General features: G+C 46.5%; 4 protein-coding genes across 5 annotated transcripts in view; 2 read left to right on the top strand and 2 right to left on the bottom strand.

Annotated features, from left to right (window-relative positions):
• LOC105566537 (protein unzipped) overlaps nt 1-16,653 on the top strand; it is a 30,651-nt gene extending 13,998 nt beyond the window's left edge. Inside the window, exons 2-5 of the mRNA XM_012020612.1 lie at nt 11,145-11,352; nt 11,818-12,182; nt 12,581-12,915; nt 13,834-16,653. Of these exons, the coding sequence (XP_011876002.1) occupies nt 11,145-11,352; nt 11,818-12,182; nt 12,581-12,915; nt 13,834-14,407 (1,482 nt within the window). The 3' untranslated portion in view covers nt 14,408-16,653. The remainder of the gene's footprint in view (nt 1-11,144; nt 11,353-11,817; nt 12,183-12,580; nt 12,916-13,833) is intronic.
• Nucleotides 1-18,115, bottom strand: part of LOC105566538 (protein FAM73B) — a 42,706-nt gene extending 24,591 nt beyond the window's left edge. The window contains exons 1-3 of one of the 2 annotated variants that reach the window (XM_012020613.1): nt 17,914-18,115; nt 17,577-17,727; nt 17,285-17,428 (exon numbers count right to left, since the gene is read on the bottom strand). In XM_012020613.1, the coding sequence (XP_011876003.1) occupies nt 17,285-17,428; nt 17,577-17,727; nt 17,914-18,006 (388 nt within the window). In that variant the 5' untranslated portion in view covers nt 18,007-18,115. The remainder of the gene's footprint in view (nt 1-17,284; nt 17,429-17,576; nt 17,728-17,913) is intronic. The other variant, XM_012020614.1, reaches the window with a different exon arrangement.
• A 422-nt stretch (nt 18,116-18,537) lies between these two features.
• Nucleotides 18,538-22,091, bottom strand: LOC105566536 (SWI/SNF-related matrix-associated actin-dependent regulator of chromatin subfamily A-like protein 1). Its single transcript, XM_012020611.1, has 13 exons — nt 21,887-22,091; nt 21,525-21,809; nt 21,096-21,440; nt 20,908-21,023; nt 20,719-20,828; nt 20,507-20,641; nt 20,268-20,445; nt 20,016-20,179; nt 19,775-19,939; nt 19,535-19,693; nt 19,348-19,455; nt 19,118-19,292; nt 18,538-19,030 (listed from the first exon to the last, which is right to left on the bottom strand). The coding sequence occupies exons 2-13, from the start codon at nt 21,526-21,528 to the stop codon at nt 18,620-18,622; spliced, it is 2,070 nt and encodes a 689-aa protein (XP_011876001.1). The 5' UTR covers nt 21,529-21,809; nt 21,887-22,091; the 3' UTR covers nt 18,538-18,619.
• Nucleotides 22,092-22,405: 314 nt separating this feature from the next.
• Nucleotides 22,406-25,245, top strand: LOC105566535 (serine/threonine-protein phosphatase 2A activator). Its single transcript, XM_012020610.1, has 8 exons — nt 22,406-22,834; nt 22,907-22,992; nt 23,137-23,340; nt 23,421-23,638; nt 23,881-24,005; nt 24,125-24,225; nt 24,550-24,657; nt 24,726-25,245. The coding sequence occupies exons 1-8, from the start codon at nt 22,807-22,809 to the stop codon at nt 24,882-24,884; spliced, it is 1,029 nt and encodes a 342-aa protein (XP_011876000.1). The 5' UTR covers nt 22,406-22,806; the 3' UTR covers nt 24,885-25,245.
• Nucleotides 25,246-25,596: the final 351 nt, after the last annotated feature.

Below are 25,596 nucleotides of genomic sequence, written 5' to 3'. Positions count from 1 at the left end.
ACCACCAAACGACCACCAAACGAATGATAATGGTTATTATTGCATTTTCAGTAGTGGGGGGGCTAACTTCACACAGCCATGATTTGCAGTTTGTAGGCCTGAGGCGGATTTGCGATTGGGCAGAGAATCGCCGTTAATTGAGCGAGTGCGCATCCACGGGAATGTTTCACCTTGCATTCTTATGCGGCGTCTACGAGATTTTTAAGATGTAAGATCTAAGAAAGTTACCTATCGCAACCGAAGGTGAGGAGAATAATCGACCGCGATTGGTCGTTTTCTTAAACCTTACGTCTTAAAGATCTCATGAGGCTGGTGTTACACTGACAAAAAAGTTTTTTAAAAACAGAATGAGTGCACTATTTATTAAATGAAACCATTTTGTTTTTGTCAAATAAGAAATCCAATTTTGTTCACTGTAAAACTTATATATTTTAGTAAACATTTATAGAATTAAAGTAAATTTTTTAAATTTAAAATTACTGTTTGATATTTAATAAATACTTAAATGAACGAAATACATGTTTTAATTTGTTTTTATTTTTTAAAATTCAAGTTAACAAGGTATTAGGAGCCACCTAATGAATAATTTTCTTGAGGAAAGTAATGTCTTTTTGGATTAAGATATTTTTTTATCAGTGTACATTTGCCGTACGACAAATTTTTCAAGCGCGTCGACTGGCAGCAGAACAAAACAGTTGTCGAGTCTCTAGAAATTTTCCAGCTTGTAACAAATGTAATAAACCCTTACCCTATGGATCTACTTGTGCCCACCCGACTGGACCTGTTTTTGCGGCTCGGGGAAGAACCCTCTCGGCTTTCCGGCCGTAACTGCTCGACTCGGGACCGCGCCCTGTGTTTTTGCTCGCCGCGGCGCGACGAGATAAAAGTGGTCTCTCGTAACGCGGAGATTTGTCGCTGCGTTCGCGATCCTCGCAAAGGTAACCTCACGCGAGAGTACACGCGGTGCACGCGACCTCTCGGGAGGAAACGACCGGTGGCCACTGGGTGCATTTAATTTCAGACACCGCGCGCGACTTTCTCTTAAATTGCGCGCCGCGCCCGTAACTCATTGTGAAAGTCAATTATCTAATTTCGTCGGGGATAATCTCGCGCGCCGCCTGCGCCGTTTCTCCGACGAATATTAAAAGCCCCGGCGAGTTTACCTCGGCGTTTATCTGACCGTTCACCGACCGCGGGTGAAGGCGCGAAAAAAAAAACCAGTAACAGATTTAAAACATTGCTGTTACGCCGGGGTTACCTCTATGGTACCTGGATACCTGGATTCGCGAATGATCGATGGGAAATCGGGGTCGCCGCTTCCCTCCGCCCTGCTTCCGCCAACGGTCAACCGCGTTATTACCGTGTAACCGATCGATCCCGCGAGACCTACGTGGAATTCATTCCGGAAAGATCTTGGCGTCGCGCGTCAGCGGGCGCGGCGAAAATCCCGGGCCTCGACTTGATCCGGTAACGTCAGCCCGCGGGACTAATTGGATAAGGACTAGCCTCTAAAATGAACATAATTACCAAATCTGCGTGTACTTTTACGCACGTAATATTAAATAATGTTAAATTCCCGAGTTAATTCATGATCACATGACCACGATAACGTCTTTCACAGACGTAATTCTCTCCCACGTTAATTCATAGCTCGGCAAGGTTAGCAGCCTACCGAAGATGAAGTAAAACCAAATGCTCAAAGTACCAGAACGAGAACTAGATAAAACAGGCTTTGAGCCTAATACATGAGGAAGAAAATCATTAATTCATAGTCTCCATAAATCTACGTACAACTGTTTTTACTGATGCACCACGCTCTCAATCTTAATACCTCCGACTCTTACTTGCAATTTATTTATTAAAATATTTTTTTTGTATTTGTACTGTTAGACCACTTGAAAAGGACCACGAACCACGGTCGAAACGTTGTGAGTTTTGAGTATTAAAATTGCCAGTCGTGTGTGTGTGGTCAAGCTATCATAATGTTAAACTTGATTCAACTTCTGTTCAATTGCCGGTGTCAATATTTTATATTTGGCACTTGGACACTTAAAGGAGTGTACCAAAAAAAAGATGAGCTTTCTAGCTCATAGGTGCCTTTCGGAAGTAATATCCCCTAGTTAGCGCTCGAAGAGTAACGCTCTCGCTTTCTCTCCGATTCATTATTTTTTTTTACGCGCCGTCGCGTGCTCGCGGACCGTTCGCGATCGGAATCAAAGCTGTCGACCCTTCGCGAGTAACAACTGGAAAAATCAACGGTGGCGCGCGCGCGCGAGCCAACGTGTTACCCCGGACGATGAAAAGGGAGATCGCGCGAGTTGGAACCTTTTAAGCTAGAACTAGAACTTGGTCCAAGTTCCAGCATCCTAGAAACGGGCCTTTAAAGTTGGAGCCTTTTAAGGCCCGTGTCCACGGGGCTAGAACTTGGTCCAGGTTCTAGCATCCTGGCCTTTAAAGTTGGAGCCTTTTAAGGCCCGTGTCCACGGGGCTAGAACTTGGTCCAGGTTCTAGCATCCTGGAAACAGGCCTTTAAAGTTGGAGCCATAGACATATAAAAGTTAGACTGCTCATGAGGTAGTGGGGGATGTCCTCCTGAGGGAAAAGGACAACACCAATTTATTTGGGTATCTATCTTCTTCTAGTGTACGTGATCACGTGGGCGTGAACACGTGATCGCCTTCGGATCACGTCCACTAGAGGAAGACAGATACCCAAATAAATTCATGTTGTCCTTTTCCCTCAGGAGGATGCCCCCACCTAGGGTTCCACTGCCTCATAAGCAGGTCTATCTTTTATATGTCTATGGTTGGAGCCTTTTAAGGCCCGTGTCCACGGGAGGCTAGAACATGGTCCAAGTTGTAGCATCCTGGAAACAGGCCTTTAAAGCCCGAGGCCCGAGTTTACGCTGCCGTGCCGTTCTCGCCAAAGTGCGTGGCCCAGCGGCACATTGGACCCAATTAAGAGTACGCGAACGTCAGGGTCACACTCGAAAAGTCGCCCCCGTGCCGTGCAGTTAAGGCCAGTGGGTCGTCGGCGCGTCAAACGGACGTATAAACGCTCCAACGAAACGTAACGAATGGCCTTTCGCGTTGCGCGAAGGACATTCCACTTGAACGCGCCACGGCTGTGTCTTTCGCGAGCTTCCCCGCCGGGGTCTGACACGCTCGATACCGCCTGTCGCCGCGATAAAACGTACAGTGGGTATACACCGGCCCCGTAATCTCTTCCTCGCCGCTTTGCAGAGGAGCAGCCGGCCGATATCGCGCGCAGAATATCAATTTCGACGACCGCAATCGGCTTCTCCTGCCTCTATATATATACACATAATCGCGATAGCGGGATGAGAATCACGATGCGGCGATCACCGGGGAACGTGAGATTGATCCTCTCCCGATCCGCACACGGGCTACCATTCGCGGTATCTCTCGACTCGCCGTCCGTTTCGTTATCGTCGATTCAAATTAAGGTAGCTCCGTCTGGCACTTAACGATTTCATTTCGATCTTGTCGCGCTCTCAAAAGGTGCTCGGAGAAAGGGGAGAGGGGAAGGAGTCCGAAAACCGGGTTGTCGCGAATCACGAGGCGATCGCTTCATTTAGGGCCAGTTTCCCAAACATCGATGTTAACTGTTAACTGGGGTTCAGTCGACTCCCCTCTATCTTTTTCCATCTTATTATTCAAGAAGGGACAGATAATCAATTAACCTTCGGTCAGCAGTTAACCGATGTCTGTGAAACCGGCCCTTAGGTGCCTGGCTGTTTACCGCGAGACGATCGTAAATACGGGAAACCGTTTCGACCGGGGAGATCGATCTCCGAGTCTCTCGAGTTACATCATTCATGCGAGCGCGCGGCTCTGCAAGGTTGCGGAGCGAGCGTCATCCACGTGCTGTGACTCCGCGGCGCCCACGCGATGATTTTTATCGCCAGCGAGGAAAGAAACGCACGTCTGTCTGTACGTAACGTAAATAATATCCCGCGTCGTCGCGCGAATGTGTTGCCCGTGTGTGTTCCGCGAGTGGAAACGAGATCCCCGCGAGTGTATCGTCGAATCGAATCGAACGTTGGCCACGCTTACGAGTCTCGATCCGACCTTCAAATCCGATCGCGTTGCGACACGCGAGATAAATAGCGCGGGGCCTGAGAAAATAGACCGGTTAAAAAGCCCATGTTTAAACCATGAAACGCGCGCCCGCGGCGAGCAATTTGCGGTTGCGTAACTTTTCGTCGAAAGGCGATTCTGAAATTGTAGTACTTCGCGCGTCTAATCGCGGCCGATGACGAGGAAAATCACGCGCGTTGGTCTACGCGTGAGGAAAAAGGTTCTAACGTGCCGTCGCGTCGCCGAGTGGCGGGTATTAGTACAGAATCTAATTATCCACTTAGGGCCGGTTTTTCAACTTCTTGGTAAATTAATTAATAGTTGAGTTATGTGTCTATCTTTTTTTAATTTAAAGGAAAAACAAAGACATACATATGATTTAAGTATTAGTTAATTTACCAAGGAACAACCTGCCCTTGGTGTTTAAAACTTTAAGAAAGAGAACGAGAAATAATTAAATACATAATATTTTTAACGTCTTAATCAAATCACACTCGTTTCTTTAATGCCTTACATATTCGCGGAAATTATTCTTAATCGGACAAATAAAACCGTCGCACATAAATGAATAACGAGGCCTTTGCGGAAATTTACGCGTCACCGAGACACGGAGTGACACGGCGTTACATGTTAATTAATAGCCAATTTATTGACTTAACAATTGCTAATGCTCGTATCACACTAGCGACTCGCGACTGCGATTGCATCGGCGATTACGATTGGCTATTTCAAATTTTTATGGCTGCCTAGCCAATCACAATCGCCGGTGCAATCGCAGTCGCGAGTCGCTAGTGTGATACGAACATAATACTTAGTAATTGCCGATTACTGTTTACTTAAAAATTTGTTCCATTCGAGTTGAAGTTTACGCGAGATCCCGGTGACCAGGCTTCATCGATATTCGGAACTGACAGTGAGAGTCCTGCACAATAACCTTGTGCAAACAGCCCCGCTGTTATAAGGTTGTTATTATGTTCCCGGTGTTGCGAGCTCTTGAAAATAATAGATATAAAGTTACGCGCGCGTACGTATCTGTTCCCGGGGAATCGCGTTACACAGTGCTGGCGCACGCGAAACCGCGCTCAACCTTTCGTCCTCGTGGCTTTTTAACAGCGATCTAGATTCACGATCGTGCTACGGCTCGCGACTTTAAAGCTTACTCCCTACTGCTGCTGTGCTACAACCTTATTACAGACCGACCTTTAAGGGTCAGAGCACAAAGCAGCGTAAGACGCAAGCGTAAACGCGGATAGCGCACAAGCTTCGGCGTGAATGTAACGTCATATGTAATTGAAGGTAGGTCCGATATACGCCAAAGCTCGTGCGCTAATCTACGTTTACGCTTACGTCTTCGTCGTAAGCTATCGCGTTGCTTTGTGCTCTGACCCTAAGTAAGAATGTCGGAAACGACACGAGGTACAGAGCGAAAGAGAGAAAGAAGCATAGGGGGGAAAAAGACGAGCGATCCGCGAGAGAGAAAGAGTCTCAAGTCCTGACACGTGTTTACGATTCCACGGCGCCGCTTTAAACCGGTTACAAGTTACACCACCGCGGTTAATTTAACCGACAAGCTGACGAGCCACCACGAGGAGCAGCGGGCCTCAAAGCCCGCTTAGACCGACTTTTAAACGGCGATAAATCCTGCGAGCGTGCACTCGTCATCGCGCGAGAGTCACAAGTAGCGAATTCGGTTGTTTTGCTCTAGTGCGCACCGGGTGCGCACTAAAGCCAATCAGACGAGGCAGCCTTGGACCCGATTGGTTGAATTGCGATCCGCAATCTCAATCCAATCCGCAATACGTGGCGTGACACGGGCTTAAATCCGTATCAGACTACGGATTGAGATTGGGATTAGATTGAAATTTGGCCAATCGGAGTAAATTATTTTCACCTGACGAATAATCACACAAATGTCTTGCACCCTTGCCGTTCCCTTTGTAGTTTCACTGCAGAAGGTCCGATCGAAACGTTTGAATTTTTGACAATAAATGGTCTTTAAAAAAAACATGGCGACGCCTCTTCAATCCGGCGTTTTCGCCCTTGCTTCAATCCGTTGCAAACCGGAGTAAAGTTGACTAATCTCGAGTTCAGTGAATTGTACTCTGGTTAGATTTCAATCTAATCTCGATCTCGAATCCGTCGTTTGATACGTGCTTAAAAACGACGAGATCGCTCGCGGCGTTTCGAAGGCGAGAGACTCGCGTGTCGATCGCCGAGGATCGTGGAAGAAAAAAGGAGGCGGCGGAGGGCGGAGGGAGATCTTGACGCGCGGAGCGTGGAATCCTAACGGCACTCCGTGTACGCCGCGTGCGCGTAACGCAAAGAGCGCGGATTACACCTGCCCGCGTGGATCAGCGGCGAAACCGGTGCCGGCGTGTCAACCTCGGCCTTTCGACGAGAGCGCGGAAAGGGAAAATTAATCGCTCCTCCCTTACTTCCTGCGCGGCTGTCGTGTTCTCACGACGTGTTCATCGGGGCTCTTTCGGCCCGACGACAGGACGACCGACGGCAACGTGTCTTGCGGGGTTTTTCGCCGGGCCGACGCGACGTGCCGCGTCCACGCGGATTCCGTTCCGCCGTAAATCGCGCGTGACGACGTTCGGCATTCGCCGGTTTGTTCTTTGTGTGTGTGTGTGTGTGTGTCTTTTTTTTAAATCCGAATCGAGCGGTCGACCGCCTCCGTAACTCGCCCGACCGGTGTCCTCGGAATCCGTGATGCGTCCCTTTTTAGACCCGCGGACAGGTCGGGTACGCGCGAATCCTTTGTGTGCGGAAATTCCATTCGGGTCACGAACCGCGCTCGGCGCGAATTGATTTCTCACCGTACTGTTTTCCTTCCCCCGTACTGTTCGATCTTTCGCGGACACGCGGCGCTCTCCCGATTCCGCGGGGCAAGAGGGGGAAAAGAAAATGTACGATACAAAAAAAAAGAGAAACAGAAACCAGACAATTGTGCGGGCCGCGCTGAAAGGGCTATCTGCCGCGTCGTATCTTCCTGCGACAATTGGAGCGGTGCCGTCGCGACAATAATGCGCCGACAATGACGGCTTCCGCGGAACCGTGAACAACCGTGGAGCGGAAACGTTTTGTCAGCGGCGAACCCTCGATTGGCCGGGCCGCTGCGCAAAATGATTCGCGAGAGGAATACTCATAAACGCGTATAATCGTCCTCTCTCCCGTCCGCTTAATTCGCCGCGCAGCGCCTCGACACGGGGCGTGGATAATTAATCGGTGGATGAGCGATGGCGAAGAGAGAGAGAGGGAGAGGAGGCACGGGTTCTCCGTATTACCGGCTGGATGCGTTATTCGGCTGTTTAAATAATTCCAGCCCGACCGAGGACGGATAAGACGAGATTGGTCCCGGCTCCGAGGTACTTCCTACATCGTTAAACGTTTCCTCTCTGCCGCGCCGCCACTTGACGTCGTACGCTGGAATCGGGCTTGGCGTATCAATTATCACTCCCACTCCCCCACCTTGTTGGCCCGTTAAGCCGTCATTAAATCCTCTATCCATTACGATATCGTGCGCATTGCTACGGCATCGCGAACAGCGTTGCGGCAGGTCACGCACGCACGTACCCGACTGCGAAATTCCGTGTCCGACATTATATCACGCGTTACGGAGTCTGTCAGTCGCCGCTGTCCCACGTTCGCGCTATTGATTAACGAAAAGTCGGACCTCTCGCTTTCTCCGAATTTAGAATTCAATCAAAGAACCGGTCTCTACTCCCCGACGCGAGAGGAGGATCGTCCGTCCGCCCGGGGGAGAAACGCTTTCGAGTCGTTCTGTCTCCAATCCAGCCTCCCTTTTGCGCGAGTCTATTAATGAATTAAAAACACAAATGGCTCTAAATATAGTAATCACGAGTCGAGGCCGTAAGAGTCAGATTAAATAAGTTCGCTAAAACTAGAGACCCTCTGATCAGAGTCTGGCCAGCAGAGTTGTCCGCCATGTTTAGTCAAATCCAACGAGAGAGAGAGAGCAGTACGAATATCTCACCCTCTCTTTAAGCTGCCATCAGATCGAGACGTAACTTAAAATATAACCGCACATCGCACGAAGTACGATAATAGTGTAAGTTTGCTGTTTATTGCAAAAATGGGTGGATGTGCAGCACCATTTTGCAGTAACACCTCGACAAAGGGATACGCATCAAAATAATCAAAATCAATCACGATAACCTGTTGTTTGTGAAACTATAAGGGTGGATTGAAATTGTCAATTCAAAATTCAGTGGGAATATCATGAACATGGCGAACCAATCAGAGGCTGGATACCGCATGTCCGGACTCCGATTAGAGGGTCTCTAGCTAATATATTTAACTTTGCGCACTTAAATTCTAAAATAACGATAGGAAGGAAGCGAACGTTTTCGAAACCATTTTGAGTTCATCTTGCGCGTGGTCTCGAAACGTTCGCTGCTCCCCTATCGTTATTTTATAAGTCATCATACACAGCTCACGACACTCTCGATACACCAAAGAAAGATCTCTTAAAAATTCAATCAAATCGATCAATTGGCGTTTGATACCATCTGCGCATGCTCAGTCCACCGATGCGCTAGTATGATAATATTGTTGCGCCTGCATAAAGACGGCCCTTCCGCGCTCGGGCTGAAGCGTGGCCTCTCTTCTGGAAACGTGCGTTCCTTCACGCTATTGATTATTGATTGGACTCCGGCGAATGTTTGCCGGTTTTGGGGCGGAACGGCTCTGTACGAATTCGAGACTAAAGATCCTTATCGAGTACTTACTGGCGTGTTGTTAATTCGCGGCACACCCGGGATAATATGTAGCCTATGTCAATCCCGAGATGCTACAGAAACATCTGTCAAAATTTCAATCAAATCAGTCGAGCGGTTTTTGAGATCATAGCGCGCGAACAAAGAAAGAGGCTACAAGCATATCTCTTTATGATAATAGTGGAGAAAAGTTCTCTGTTACGAGATAGGATTCTAACATGAGATAGTGGGTTTTCAACGTCCAAATTCAATCGCGGATCTTTTTTCGCAACGATTACACGATCTAACAATGAATTTTTCACCAAACGGATTTCACTCCAAGGGTAATTTTCACGGTGGGACCAACAGATGATGCCTATTAATTTAGCAGAAACTCCGCTGTCTCATATTAGGAGCCTAGCGCATAATAGGAGACTTTTCTTTATGTTGTTTTAGCGGACTGTCTTCAATTTTATTAATTTTGACTCTCTTATGGCCTGGACTTGTGATTATTAACAGATATTTAAAGGCACTTGATCTTTTTTTTCAATCCCCGTCGCCGCCGAAAGACGGAGAGACTCTCCGTCGAGGAGAACGGATTCTCTCCTCCCCGAGTGGCTTTCCAGCGGCGGCGGAAGTTGGGCGGTGTGAAACGAGCGTATTATCGTGTAAACGGATATGCCACGGAACCGTTACGGTTACTTGAAGCCGATATGCCCGGTGCGCGAGTAAGCCAGCCGGTTTCGCGTCGGCACGAGCTCCCTCGGAATCACCCGTCGCCGTAAAAGCGTCGCGCGGATGAGGAGAGAGACCGCTCGGAATTACCGCTCGCGCGGCCGTTATATCGATTACAGGTTGAGCGAGCAATTATGCAACTTGTCATTGCCTTTGTAAACACACGCCAGTCGACGGACTCATTCACCGCTGCCTTCGAACTTCCGTTGCTGCCGTTCAACAGCTCGAGTCCCGCACGAAACGACCGCCACTCGCGGGGGAACACGATCGCTGAAACTGTTCAGCGGGTTTACCGTGACGTTGATTTCAACAAGGACACTTCCAACCCGTTCTCGTCCGCGTTCGTTTCTCGGGATTGTTACATTTTGCTTACGAAACGTGCTTACACTTTACCGATCTCCAACGGAAGAGGATCGCAGACCGCCTTGCTCTCTTTTCTTCTTTCGCCGGGTGTTAGAGCTCGCGGGTTTACCTGTTCGCTCGTTGCCGGACCAACCGAAGCGAAAACACCGAGGCAAGAGCAAAACCAAGCCGAGGTCCAGTTATACCCGGGGAGAAGAGGGGGCCCATGTCGAAGACACGCTCGGCATAGTAAGCGGAAACGTAATCGCAAAGCCTAGAGGGGCGGCTATGGCCTCTCGCCTGCGAAGAACGGAGTTGGCGCGAAGCTATGCGTACGCTATGTGCCTGTTGCCGGGTTTTTTCTTCCTCTTTGCTGCCGATCGTGACGCGATTAGATAGGAGGGAAGCGTGCCCCCTCGTTGCGTGTTAATCGCCGGAAAATCGCGCGCATTTTTTGCATAGCTCGACCGCGCCGTCGACCTCCGGCAGAAAAATGGGGAAGCCAGAAAGGGGAGTGAGAGAGCGGCGCTGAACCCTTCGCATTTCCTATAACGAAGTGGCGGCGAGATGGTTCTCCAGGGCGATCGTGGTTGGCGAACCGTGCTCTTGGAATGGCCGGAATTCTGTAGATAACGCGAATTGATTGTACTCGATCAGCGTTTCTCAGTTCAAACTGATCGCGACCCCCCAGGGAGTTCGCGGTAACACATCGTGGGGGTCGCGAAATAATAATTTTATCAAATTTCTTACACGAATTTTTCTTTAACTGAGCCCCGCTCCACCCTTTTGTATTTTTGCAGGGAGTATTAATTTTACTTTTCTTACGTTTGGTGGGTCGTGGGGCTAAAAAGTTTGAGAAACACTGTATTAAACACTGTGTCAACGATGCTCTCTTAGACCAAGTGCTGAGGACCAATGTTTAACCTTTTCATAACCACCGAGACATACAAGTCTCACACGACTTTAAAAGACTCAACGATTTAGCACGCATCCTATTACTGAAAAAACATCATCAAACACTTGAGCACAAAAATTAAGAGTAATATTAAAAATTTAGCCAAACGCAAGATTAAGTCGATCGTGAAAAGCGTTGATACTGGCTTATTCGAGATCGAACTGGACCGCAAAGGGTTCGCGCGGAGCTTCGCTCGTCGTCGCTGCATGCATTGCCGGTTCCCCGTAAAAGACGATAACGGCTGGAAAGTTGATCCGCTCGTCTCATTCGCGTCTCGTATTTCGTTTGCAGATGCTTCGGCAGAACTACCTCGCCCTGGGAGTGTTCGGCTGCGTCCTCCTGCTGTCGGCGACCACCGCGGACAACAGCGTGCACATACTGTCCAAGTACGGCCACCAGCCGCTCACCTCGACCACGCTCAAGTGGCTACCGGTGGCGCATTACAACCCGAGCGAATTGAAGGAGATAGTCATCGGTGGCGTCGAGAACGCCGGCGAAGGTAAAGGTGCGACGACGATGCTCCCGGATCGCCGCGATACCGCGATGCCGAGTATTCGGGCCGAAGGCGGACGAGCAGCTTGCTTCAGATGAGTGTCGCTGTGTCGATGACGCTGTCCGCACTCATCACAAGCAAATTGTTCACTCGTGTTTGTTCGAGTTTACTCCCCTTGGGCCGGCTGGACTTGGACTTTACGTCTATGTACTGTTAATTGCACTACGCGACATTACGTCAGAGTTAAGTTGCGCTTGTTTACGCTTCATTTAGAAATCAAGTCGCTCGGGGACGCGCTAGATCTAGATGGTAGCGAATTGATAGAGACTGTTGCCCTCGCGCGCCATTGCCGTTGGCGTCAGAGTCTCGACCTCTGCATTTTCCGTCGCGCGAGACACAAAAAAATTAAATCGTAAGAATTAGATCGCCCAGCGATTGATGACCAATCGTCTCCACGCGGACTTGTTGCAGACGACAGCTTCGTTAATCAAGCGGAGGCGAGGAGGTCGGCGCTGTACGTATGCCGTGCGATGCACAATGGCGTATGGGTGGCCGGCACGCAAAAGGAAAAGGAGAGGGTCTGCACTGTGACGATACACGGCGTCGTGCAATCGTACGAGAAGTACGAGCTGCTGGAGAACATCGACGGGGCGGCGCGGATCGCGTGGGTCCACTGGAACAAGTACATGCAGCCACACCTGGGAGCGGTGTACGTCGACAGCATGCTGGTGGCCCGGTACGAGGTCCCCAAGGACAGGAGGAAGCCGCGGTACAGCCACTACATCGGCACACTCAACTCGGGCGAGAACTTTGGCACCATCGTCTACGTAAACGAGGTGAGTGACCAAGATCGCGGACTCGTAATTCAAATCTTCCGAATTGGAAGAGGGACAATAGTGCGTTGACATTTTCCCGTCCTGGCAAAAGTTCAAACGCAGATACTGTCGGTGTCGGAGAACACAGACGCTCCAACAAGTTGAATTCCGGAATTGCGAATGAATAAACACGAAGAAGATCTTCGATTCTCACAGCGAGCTGCCAGCGCGATATACAGGATTGACGTACAGAAATGTCGCCTCGTCGATCCTGAGAATTCTTTTTTTTTCCTTTCTTTCCAAAGAGTTGATTAAGTTCGTGGCAGACATGCGTCGCGTCAACGACAGCGCGATTACTTTGCCGAGGTAATAGAGTTGCCGGCGGCGAGCGGCGTGTGAGACTCTGTTCTCTTTCGCAGGACGGCAAGGAGGAGTCCACGAAGTACGGCGAGCTGCTGGTGGAGACCGAGCCGATCCGTTACGAGCTGAGCGCCGTTAAACTCAACTGGCTTAAGAGGCGCGATATCAAGCGCGTACCTCGTGTGCTCAACAAGGCGATGATCGTCAACCGCGGAGCGCAGCCGGCGAATCTGGCGGAGGCCTGCGCGTACAAGTACAAATACTCGGTCTACTGGGGCCGCAGGCACGCCATCCTCAACGGTCTGAGCACCACGATCACGCTTATCAACGGCACGTCCTTGCCGAACATAACGTGGGGTACGCGTGACGAGGAGAATCGCACGGAGGCTTACGAGTGAGTATCGTTTCAAACTGTCTCGCGCGCGCAACGGGGCTGAACGGTAAGTATGCAAATTTAGAGCTTTTCTCTACGAGTTATCCGGAGATAAAGTGTCCCATTTATATTCTAAAAGATCACGCGTAGAACGACGGCAAGTTGACATTTAATTTCTGTTTTTACGGAATTGCCACTTTAGATAAATCCTATCTATCTCACCTTCTGGCTTCGCGTGTATAAATTACGAACGTCGTAATGATGAAGCGTCAAGCCTCGCATCATCGCTTTTGCGGCGAATTAGCGAGAGAAGTATCATCGTGAGGACTCACGGCGCAAACTGACGATACGGGATGTTCGATGAGTCATAAGTCGGACAAGCGTGTACGATTTGCAGCAATTTAGTCCGTAATCTCATCTCGTATCTCTATAATTAGATATAATTAGAGCTCAGGTTTATTCCGCGACATAATCGTGTCCCTTTCTCTCTCGCTCGCTCTCTCTGACTAGCCCCTCGGGGCACTTCATCGCTTCCTGTGCATCATTGAAGCTCGCGCGCGGCAGAGATGAGCCTGGAGTGCACTTTGCACGACGACTTCGTGCCACCCTTCCCGCTCGGTGTGCCCCAGAATACTCCGTCGTGCATCAGCTTAAGTGATGCTTCAACGCAACACAATTACGATCGTGCATCGGACTCGCGTTCCAGTAGTCCAGCGCTAAGTTAACGCGTTATTCATCCTCGAGGCAGTCCTTGGCAATTCAGGACGTGTCCTTACATAAATTATAAATTGACTGAATTGCCAATTAAAATTTTTGTTAGGCGCAAAATGGCGTGACGTTGTTACGAGAGGAGAGACACACGCACGGTGTATATCGCGGGGACCGATTTCTACATTGAACCGACGAGCTTGACTGTATCCTCTCGCGTGTCTGTTACAGCGTGCAAGTCTATCTGGAGCCTGGCACAGGCGTGAACGTGACTCTGAAGGCCGACTACACGGACATGGAGGTGCCGTACACCGCGACGTTGATCTCGCACTACGAGGACGGCGCGACGACGACGCGCGTTATCAGCGGCACGCGGCAGGAGGAAACGTTGTTAGACATCACGGCGGAAATGGGGCCCATCTACTTCCTAGGCAATTTCAGCCTGATGCCGACCACCGTGCCGCCGCCCACCACGACCACCGAGCCACCGACCACCACGACGACGATGATGACGACGACGACGACGGCGACGACGACGAAGCAGCCGCAGGAGGCAAGCCGGGCGACGCACCGGCACCGAACGGACGACGCGTCGGACACGATGGACCACGACGAGAACCTGATTCTACCGCCGAAGAAGACGGACACGTCGACGGGCATGCAGAGCGACGACGGCGGTCCGCTGTCGCTCAAGGACAAGGTGGGGCTGATGTACTCCGGTGCTACATCCACCGCGCTCCAATCGAGCCTGCTGGCGCTCGTGGTCCCGCCGCTGCTGCTTTCGATCCTCCACAGAATCACGTGAAGGCCCGATCGCGCGTTTGCCGTCGCCACCGCCGTCGTCGCCTCTAAACGTTAATTCCTAATTCCCGCAATAGTAACGTATGATAATATAACCCAGTAGACGACACAGTAAACGAAAACGGAAAAAGGCAAAAAAAGAATTACAGAGAAAAAAGAAGAAAAAATATATATATATATTATATCTATATACGCGGAAAGAAAATTGCTGTAATTTCGTACGTAGCGATTGTCGCGCGAGTGACCTCTTTATTTCAACACACACGTACATACACGCATCGCAGTGACGCGGTGCTGATATATGCTTGCCTTTAAAGAAGAAACTCGATATTTAATACATAATATATCTATATTATTATATACGTACACACACACACCCACACCCATACACACATACATGCGTCTTAGGGTAGCGGAGGAGAGAACGAGAGGAAAGTATCTTCGCGATTGAGAACAATGGAGCTAGTCTCACGACGATGAGTCAAGTACAAGAGCGAGATCGCAGCGACCGATGTGCGAGGTGAATTTTACCTGGCCGCGAAACGTTCACCGTTATACTGTTGAAAAGCCGACCGCATAACATTCCGTCTTTTTCTAATCCCGCTGTGAATCGACTTTCCAGCTGTAACGTATGTCTTATGCCTTCGCGTAACTTTAGGACCTTTAGGGAGACCAGTCGCTTCAAAGGACGGCGTGTTCTTTTTATTTTTTAGAACGGTTGAAGAGAAAGAAAGAGAACTTGTAAATGCCGCGAATAACGTCTTGGACGAGTTAGGTAGCGTATACGTCGAGTCGGGAGGCGAATAGAAGTTAAGCAACGGAGAAAAAACAAAGAGAGCAAGATATGCGTGAGTTAATTCAGCTACGATATATTTTTGAGAATGCCGTATAATTTTAGAAGATTGTAAAATTTAAGGATAGCAAATAAGAGAGCAAACCATATAAAGTGTAGGACTGGATGGGTACAGTTTTTTTTCCCCCGCGATACTGATTTAGTCCCAAGGCTGTTACAGCGAGATGACAAACGTGCGAGCGAATCGTAACTCCAATGCGTGATAACCGTCGTAATGTCGTGTCGCGATAACGTTAGGTGACAACAATCGAACTTACGATCGCAGAAAATTTATGAAATATTTGTTGACGCGTGTCCTTTTGGTTTCAAGCAGTTCGATAAACGACGCGTACCCATCCGTCGCCAGTGTGCAAAGTGATAGGACTTGCAGGTTTCTTAGAGTACTGTTGAAGAAGATTGTAACGATAAAAGGGGGGGGGGAGGAGAACCATTGGTATATATATAATATAAATAGCTGAATAATCCATTAATAAGGAAGAGAATAGAATATTTTGGTACCGCGCGTGCGAAGTATAGAATTATTGAGTTGGACACGTTTCGTGGAAAAAAATTTTTTTCCGAGAGAGACTCAGGCGACGAGGACGGTCATATTTCATACGAGGTTGCGTTGTCAGCGTTTTTACCGAAGAAGTATCCACATATGTGTATATAATATGTATTTCTATGATCTTGATAGTTGTAATATTGTGTAGTAAGCTTATTTATGTAACATGATTTATAGGTATTTTCTCGATCGATAGCGTCGCACACAAGTACAATTCTTATATTTTATTATTAACCGATGATGAAAATTGTAGGATTAGCGCGAAAAACCCGTTTATTTCGGACTAAAGCGGACGTGTCTCTAACGACGTTTATCAACGTAAGCCTAATCACGCCTATTGTGATATTCAATGAAAAAAAATCTCACGTAGACACGAAGAGAAGGTGAAGAGAGCGTTATATTGAGCGATTCGTGATTGCGAGAGAAAGCAATAATTCGTTGCGAGATCGAGAAACTTGCCGGGAAGCGAGATATGGAGCGACGATACATATAAAACGAACGCAAATAAAATTTGTGGTACCTATGATATTTCTTCGATATTCCGAGTAAACTGACAAAACAAACGCGACGTGAGTTAACGAGTGGCGGCGCAATTTTAACGTAAATCTCGACGGGGAGGGAAGCTGTGCGCTCACGCGAGATCACAGATCAGCGTTTAATTTCACGACAATTCACCCTGTACGCCGGTAGGCAGACGTAAAGTGACCCTTGAAGAAACTAGTTATAGACCTCGGCGAGGCCAAGATATCCGTTCTAAAAATATCTGTACTCTCAACACGGATGTATTATTTGTGAATAATGCTGCTGTATTGTACATTATCATGTAAATATAAACGCTATGTACATACAAAAAGTTCCCGGCGACGTTGCCCACCTTCCAGAATCGCAAAGTAAACACAATACAATCGAGAATGCGGGAGACTATATGCATTTTCACTTCAAAAAGTCCAAATTTCTCCACGAGAGATGTACCGGCGTTGAAGGATACCGACCAAAAAGATCTGCTAAACTTTTCATACTGTCAAAGTGCATTATTTAATTTTTGTTAAAGGCTCGAAGAGTCGACGAGGACACTTCGGATACGAATCGAATGTAGCTTCCCATAAACTCGATATCAAAATTGTACACCTTAAAGCCCGTATCGGACTACGGATTGAGATTGGGATTAGATTGAAATTTGACCAATCAGAGTAAAAGTTACTGAACTTGAGATTAGTAAACTTCACTGTGATTGGTTAAATTTCAATCTAATCCCAATCCCAATCCGTAGTCTGATACGGGCTTAAGGCCCGGTTTCACCAAACGTCGCTTAACTTTAATTGTTAATTCATGTTTGTCTCTTTCTAGAGTGACAGTTGAGAAGAGACAAAGAACGAATAGAGCTAAGCTTACAGTTAAGCGACGTTGGCGAGACCTTAGCCATGTTACTTGTACATACGAGACACTTGTGTCTGAGCTGTTAAGAAATTTCTTCAAAGACTTACCGAGGACACCATATTGCTGCGGAGTAAGTCTTTCGTCGTTGTCCGGACCACCCGGCACGGAGGAGATGAGTGACGCACGATCGCTAATGTGACTCCTGGTGCTGGCCTCGCTTCTTCTCGCCCAGGACGCTTGCGACAGTACATCTAGACGTGCGGTGTGACACAAAAGGCGTATTATTCTGCTTTGTTGTACAATCGTGAACAGATTTAAGTATATTCAAGTTTTGTGTCGCGTTTAACTTTACAATTAGGTCGATTAGCATAACGCGACGGCGCGTGAAAACGGCATTACCAAAATTAGCGTTCTTGATGTTGCCCAATCTTGTCTTGTAGTCTCTGTAATGCCTCCTGGAGGGTGGGATGGGGTGTCTCCGTCGTCTCTTCAAAAACTGTGCCAGTCCTCCCAGTAATATCGAACCGCCGGCGAAGCAGATGATGAAAATCTACAAGAGAGACACGCGCAATCAACGCGTCCACGCTCGCGCGGCACGGGCCTGAATTACAGCAATGAAATTCCCGCGCGATCGCTCCACGGCTCTGCGACTTTTTTTGCATTATTATGTAATGATCGAGCGCAAATAGCCCAAGTATTTACTCTAACCTTGAGGAGCCGCCGATCTCGCGCTTACCTTTTGCGTGCGAGACAGGTGTACCGCCGGGAACGGGAACATGTAACGCTGACACAGCGCGCCGAAGAATTGCCGCACGTTGAAAAGGGACATTGTCACACTTACTTTGTTATAAACAATATTAACCAAAATTCACGCGTGTCGCCGAGCCGTCCTCGCGCGAAACCTGCCACCTGCGGCGCGACGCCGCGGCTTCGTGATCGATCGCGGCCGGTTGCAAGATCTTACCGATAAAACAGATTTTATTTGCACACACATAGAGGAATTAGGTCCTCTATTACGATAGGATCCTAATATGAGATAGCAGGTTTTCAACGTCCAAATTCAATCACAAATCTTTTTTCGCAACGATTGCACGATCTAACGATCGATTTTCCACTAAACAGATTTCAACCCCAAGGGCAATAAATGCACGGTGCAATCAACAGATGATGCGCCTATTAACTTACAATTAGCAGAAACTCCGCTGTATCATATTAGGAGCCTATCTTATAATAGGAGACTTTCCTTTACCTCCCCTTTTTTTTTACAAAAATTTACTTATTATCTAGTTTAGACCTTCGGGAAAGGACGGAGTCGCTGCCTAGATCAAGTTTCACCCGAGAATAACAAGAAAAGACAAAATCCGGGATGGAACACGTGGAACTTTTTACTCCCTTCGTACAAATATATCTTTCTTCGAAAACAACGCTAAATTATTATACGATCACATATTATCCCAACCGCAGGAGTCGAAGTATTCCTCATCGGTCTCGAGTAACTCTTTAAAATCGTTTGATGTTGACGCTTCCGGAGCTGCAAGTTCCTCCCGTTTCTTGTCGTCTTCCGCGGCTGGAGAATCTTTCGGCTCCTTATCATGTTGCGATCCTTCCTCGGAGGTCCAGGATCTATTCAAGAAACACGTCAAGTCTCGTTGCTTCTTCTCTCTCTGTACTGCAACGTCGACGTTTTCTATCGAGAAATCCTGATTCAGGCCGACCGCGTTCAGGACTCTCATCTTTTTGTTGATCAACGGCCATATGAGATCGTCCGCGGTGTCTCTCGCCACCAAGTATCTGATTACAACGTTACTGTTCTGCCCGATTCTGTGCACCCTGTCTTCCGCCTGGCACAAGATCTGAAAGTGATTTCACACACGTGTTACCGCCGCAAGATTTCTATGTAATTTATTAAGATTCCTTTTTTTTAGAAATGTATTAATTACACCAGGATTCCAAAATAATTCGGTGAAGACCACGAGGTGCGCGGCCGTCAAAGTAACGCCCGCGTTCGCGGCGGTGATTGATAGAACCGCTGCCAGGTAGTCGTCGCGCTCTTGAAATTTGTCGACCTGTAGTTTCCTCTGCTCCGAACTGGTTTTGCCGTCGATTCTTATGTACCTGGTAATTGTCACAGTTGCAATGGCGACATGGCAATAATAGCGAACATGCTTACCGTATCTTCATAGTTTCGGCGACTTCGCAAATGGCATCCAAAACATTTTGATGATGAGCGTACAAGATACATTTTATTCTATTTTCAAACAGGTTCCTAACGTAATCGCTGTAACGTCAACGTTAAATCAATTGAGATATATATTAATGGATTCTTTAAGAAACTTAATGCATCCCTTTATACGCACCCTACTGCCTTCAGTCTTGCGAAACTAGACTCGTTGTAATATTGCAACAGAGCATTATGCCTTTCTAATGCCGTAGCTTTCTTCTGCATTTTCAGCGACATCTCCTTCATTTGCTTGGTGCCAGCCTTGATCAGAGCTGGATCCAAAATAATCACCTGCCTGAAACGCACAAATGAATAAAGTACACTTAAGTTTCTACCGGAGTCTCTCACGTCTCACAAACATGTTCTCATTTATGACCTTATCTTGGGCGGCAACTGGTTTAAAACGTCAACTTTCAGCCTCCGAATCATACAATTAGTCTTCAGCAGCAATTGTAACTCTTGCAAATTTGAAGAACCCGCAAAGTCCCAACCGAACGCAGTCCTCTGCCCCGCGCAATATCGCACGCCGTAGTCTTCATATCTGTAAAGTGATACCTCCGAAATCTGTTTATATAAATGAAGCAAGCTTATGATATATCTATCGCCTTTCTGACTACCTCATGAAACGTGGCACAACAAGGTTGATTTGAGAATACAACTCGATTGGTCTCGACAGAGCCGGAGTGCCCGTGAGCAATACAATATGCCGCGCATGGGCACATATCCGATGAACAGCTTGAAATCTCGCGGTTTTACTGCTCTTCAAAACGTGAGACTCATCCTGCGAAGTTCGAAAAATGCAGTGACAACGGCAATATTAATCTCTGGCTCGTTGAAAATAATATATATATATATATATATATGTATACCAGAATGATAAATCCATAAATATATTTCTCGAGAACGTCTACGGCCCGTGCTAACAAGTCGTACGATATTATGGTGATTTTGTCATCATCGATGCAATCTTTAGTATTTACAAAATGATGAACATAATGTGTGGGCACGGATGGTAAGAACTCGTAAATCGCCTGAGACCACTGGTACCTAAGTAAGTAGAGTATCTTCGGTATTGGCACTCGTCGTGGCAATCGCAAGCAGAACTTACTTGACTGATGAAGGGGCTACAATGAGGAGGGGCCAGCTCTCCTTGAAGTAATGTGCTATGCCTAACGCTTGTATAGTTTTTCCCAAGCCCATATCATCCGCAATCATACAACGACCGCTCTTCGATATACCGTAGCTGGAAAATTAAGAAACAAAATATATTAATAAAGGAATGTAAAGATACGTAAAACAGAAAAATATATATAGACTTGCCAAATGCCATCTCGTTGGAACGGCATTAAAATACTCGTCAACGTTTTATCGATTTTTGACAAATCTTGTTCTGGTATTTGATTGCCCGACTTTAAGTTTCTCTTGAATATCTGAAATAAAAGTATTTTGAAGCACATGCGACATTACGTACGTGTCTGCCCAATCTATTTTTACTTTGTGCTCAACTACCTGAAGAATATTATCCGGTATTCTCGTCACAGGCATCTTGTAGTCGCTGGTCATCAATTTCTGCATTAAACTGTCATGATCGTTTAAATGGAAGCTCCATATTCTCGATTTCGTATCTGCGAAATTAAATGAACATTACAAATGTTTGTTTATGCGCGTCTATATTAAATCAATCAACTTATAGTCACCGTATAGTCTGCTTGGAATTGTTTTAAAGATTTCAATAATCACAGGTACAAACAACGATGTTTCTAACACAAATCTGTCGTCGCTGACCATGTAACATTTTCCCGTTGCCATCGGTTGACTGAAAAATTTTCCAGGCGCTATAGGATTGAAACGATTATTCGACTTGTTCTGTGGCGCAAAATGTCTGCTGCTGTTTGATCTTGACTGTTGGACTGTTGGACTGCTGGACTGTTGACGAGCTGGACTATCCACAGGCGTGATTCCTGTCTTTAACTGGGCTTGCTGTCTCCTTTGCAATGCCGACAGACGCTTCTTTTCAATTTCCTCGGGAGTACATACTTTATCTATTAAAAGACATTTTTTAAAAATCATATCTTAAAGTATTGCTCTCTGAAGACAGCATATTGCTTTCATAGAAGAATCTTTACCCATTTTATTTCCTCTCTTTGGCGCACTTAGGCGATAATAAAAGTAAATATATTATGTTCTCTTCTGTAAACTAGAACAGCTCAAATTATTTGGGGAATGGTAGGATTCGAACCTACAACATACAGAGTTTTCATCCGTCGCCTTATCCGCAAGGCTACCTGCTAGACTCCACAGCTCAAATTATTTGGGGAATGGTAGGATTCGAACCTACAACATAGAGTTCTCGTCCGTCGTTTTATCCGCAAGGCTACCTACTAGACTCCACAGCTCAAATTATTTACATCCTGCAAATAACGATGTGTGAGTGACACAGGAAACGTTTACTAAAAATGTAAGTGCAAATCACGCTTGCAGCTCGTACCACAAAACACGCATTATTTTTGTAGATTCAAATCAAATTAACAAGAAGCAAGCGACGAGCTTCTTAATTTCGCGTGGCAAAAATTAATCAACGTGAAAGGTTACGTTTCTCATCGTAAACAAAAACATCGGCGATCATTCTGTGTAACCTTCGCGTAGCCTTTTTCCCTAACGTGACACGTGCGCGAAGAGGCGGGCGGGTTCCCCCACCACTGCGATCAGCAGTCCATTCTATACGTCGACGCGGCACTGACGGATTCTCTAGGGAAATACGCCTGCAGTTCTTTCTGTTGGATCGCGTGTAAACGCGCGGGCGATTCAAGCCTCGTGAAAAATCGCAAAATCCTCAAAGTGACTCAAACCAGATTTTCTTTCTTCAAAGAGAATATTTACTTTCATTTTAACGTGCACATCACGTCGTATCGTCAACGCCGCGATTTCCGTCGGATGGGATTTTCGCGCGAGGCTCAACATTCCCGGCACGCGCGCAATTTCGAACGACGACCTTCCCTCGCGGCGTGCGCGCGCGTCCCGCGCTCACGAGTCTCGCTCTCGCGAGGTGAGGCAAGTTGACAACCGACGGCCTCGTTGCAAGGTCATGGGCATCGTTAATTATTTCCTCTCTCTGCCGCTCGTTTGTTTACGTCACACGCACGAGATAATTTACGTGGCAATCTGCACGCGCTACCCTCGCCCGAGGTGCTCCGCTGCCGCGACGTTGCGAAGTAATCTCTCCATTTTAGGTTAGGTCTCATCGTTCCCTATATTCAAAGTATCGGAGTTACGACAGCGGATGATCGAGTCATCTATAATTGTCGCCTACTCGTTACGCCTAAGCGAAATGCTATCGGCGCTAGAAATACCGCTGCATCGCCTTAGCAGAGCTCATTAATACCGCAACCGCGTCCACGGGCGTTCATCATGTCAACACAGACGGAAGAGACATCATGTATGCGATCTTGCGATATCACGTGCGTAGCCGATTGACATTTGTGTGACGCGTTAATTTCTGTTGTTTCAGCGAAACCGCATGAATTTGTCGTGCCGAAGAAGTGCGTCAAGACACCGGGCGATCTGCCACTTTGGCAAAAATCCGAGGCTTACTATGTAAGGCAACTTCTGCGGTTGTTAATTTTTTTATTGTAGCTTTGTATTTTTCGCAACTATTGCACACACGATTATGCGATACGCTCTGCATGCGTGTGCACGTTTATATGGTTTTTTTCTATGCAAATTGAAATATTTTTGTAGGAATACCTGGGATTTATTTTAGCCTTGAACGGCGCCGTTCAGGGAAACGCCTTGGACGGGCAGTGCCCGCAGTCGCCTGTAATAAACAACGTTATACAGATGTTAAACAAATTTGACGAATGGATCAAGGAGATTCCACCTACCGAGCAGCCCCAGCGATTTGGCAACAAGTCGTTTCGCACGTGGCACGAGAGGTTGGAGCAGGTGTGTGATTGGTAGTTAAAAATTACCCGTGAGAATATGAAGATTGTAGAAAATTTTCCTAATCGATCTCTCCGTTGCAGAACGCGGTAGAGGAATTGAAACAAGTGTTGCCGGAGGACCTGCATCGTGCGATTCCAGAAATAGTGCAGTATTTATACGAAAGTTTTGGGAATCCTACTCGCATCGACTATGGAACCGGCCACGAGATGGCTTTCCTCATGTTCCTCTGCTGCATGTTCAAGATACACGCGTTTGAGGAAAGCGACAAGATTGCTGTTGTAACAAAAGTGTTCAATAGGTACCTCAGCTTTTACTATTCTGGTTCAACATGCTATGGTGGTCTCTGTTTCATCTCCTGAAAATTACTTAGTCATTTAACGCCCGGTTTCACCGAAGTTGTTTAACATCAAGCTTAGCTTAACTCGTTCTTTGTCTCTTTTCAACTGCTACTTTAGGAAGAGACAAACATGAATTAAACTAAGATTAAAGTTGAACGACGTTTGGTGAAACTGGGCTTAAATCGTTTTCCTTGGCTTTAAGGTATCTGGAATTGGTGCGCAGACTTCAGCTGATATACCGTATGGAGCCAGCGGGTAGTCACGGTGTTTGGAGCTTGGACGATTATCAATTTGTGCCATTCATATGGGGCAGCGGTCAACTCATTGGTACTAACCTTCATATATATTTTCCCCTGTATTTCTTATCGGTGATAAAATACAGTGATTTAGAAGATCTTTTTCGGTTTATAGAATTTGTGATGTTTTATGCGACTTGATATTTTCAGGACATCCACGGATAGAGCCACGTCACTTTGTAGACCAAGGTATCGTGGAATCTTATAGCAAGAAATACATGTTCCTTGGCTGCATCGAGTTTATCTCACAGGTATGGAAAGATGATAGACGTTTATAAGGATACAGTATGTGTAATTTACTGTACATTCTGTCAAATAAATACCGGGAATTGTTCATTTAAAAAGCTCGCATAAAAGGTATGAAGAAGTAAAGTTTTGGCACCATCTGTCAATCAATTTGTTTATAGCTGTTAGTTTTGTTAGTCAATCTCAAGTATGTTCTGCGATTTTTTAAATGGATAGAAATATATCGAACAAAGAGTTTGCCTCAAATTTTGTGTTGCCAACGAAATATCTTGTGCTGAATCGTTGAAAATGTTGAAGAAGACCTACTGATATCAATTGTGCTCTACTAGGTAAAAATAGGTCCTTTCGCTGAGCATTCCAATCAGTTATGGAATGTTAGTGCTGTATCCTCGTGGTCGAAGGTGAATAGTGGTCTTATCAAAATGTATCAGGCGGAGGTAATTATATATATGTAATTCTACATACGTAATGAAAAAGAATTGGCCCTACCATTTGTATTTTCCAGGTGTTGGCAAAGTTTCCCGTTATTCAACACGTTTTCTTTGGTTCTCTGTTACCGTTGACACCAATGGTCCCGAAATGCTCCAAACCGATCGTCGAACCGAATTACAAAGGCGCTCCTGTTGACAACAATCAGCCACCGCCACCAGCGTCGCCGCAATAAAATTTACATGCAAAATAAACATTGTTACCGTGAACTATTTTATCACGCTTCTTAATATTTATTACAAAATTATACATTATTGCCCCTGGCTCACTTTATTCGATGATAGTTTCATCAGTTTCCAATGCATTTATCTAGCTTGTCAGAAGTTCGTATTATATTTGTTACAAAGAGATAGTATCTTTATATTCCGTTAAGAACGATATAAAAGTTAGATATTTAACGACGTAATGCAACTTCGTTTAGGAGATTAGTACTGTGTGTTAAAAGTAATACGCTATTTATGATTCTGTAAGCATCGATTTGCTTAATAAAAACACTAGATTTATATCGCGCAGAAATAAAAAGATCTCACGAGAAACGGCGTATCTTTTAATTTCATTTATAAATATTTTAATTTTCGCGATGTCCCAGCAATTTATTCCAAATTTACAAATCGTGCTGGTACTACTGTGGTTCAGAAATTTTACATGATAGAGAATGTGCGTCACTCCCGAGGACGCATACAACAGGTGGTTGCTTTTCGAGCCATCAAAAATTTGCCGCAAATTGTAAAAAGCAACTCAGCTTTTATAATTTTAATGTACTGACGCGTTCATACATTGTAAATTTATTTTTATACTATAAATTATACAGTTGAAAAATGGCGATCTTATATTATAGGTCCATGTCATGTGTAAACTCGTTAAGTTTTAAGGCCTGTGTCCACGAT

Source organism: Vollenhovia emeryi, unplaced genomic scaffold (genome assembly GCF_000949405.1).
Source record: "Vollenhovia emeryi isolate VEMERY1.0 unplaced genomic scaffold, V.emery_V1.0 DF939144.1, whole genome shotgun sequence".
Classification (NCBI taxonomy): domain Eukaryota; kingdom Metazoa; phylum Arthropoda; class Insecta; order Hymenoptera; family Formicidae; genus Vollenhovia; species Vollenhovia emeryi.
Note: the sequence above shows the minus strand (reverse complement) of the source record. Positions and strands in the feature narration are given on the sequence as shown.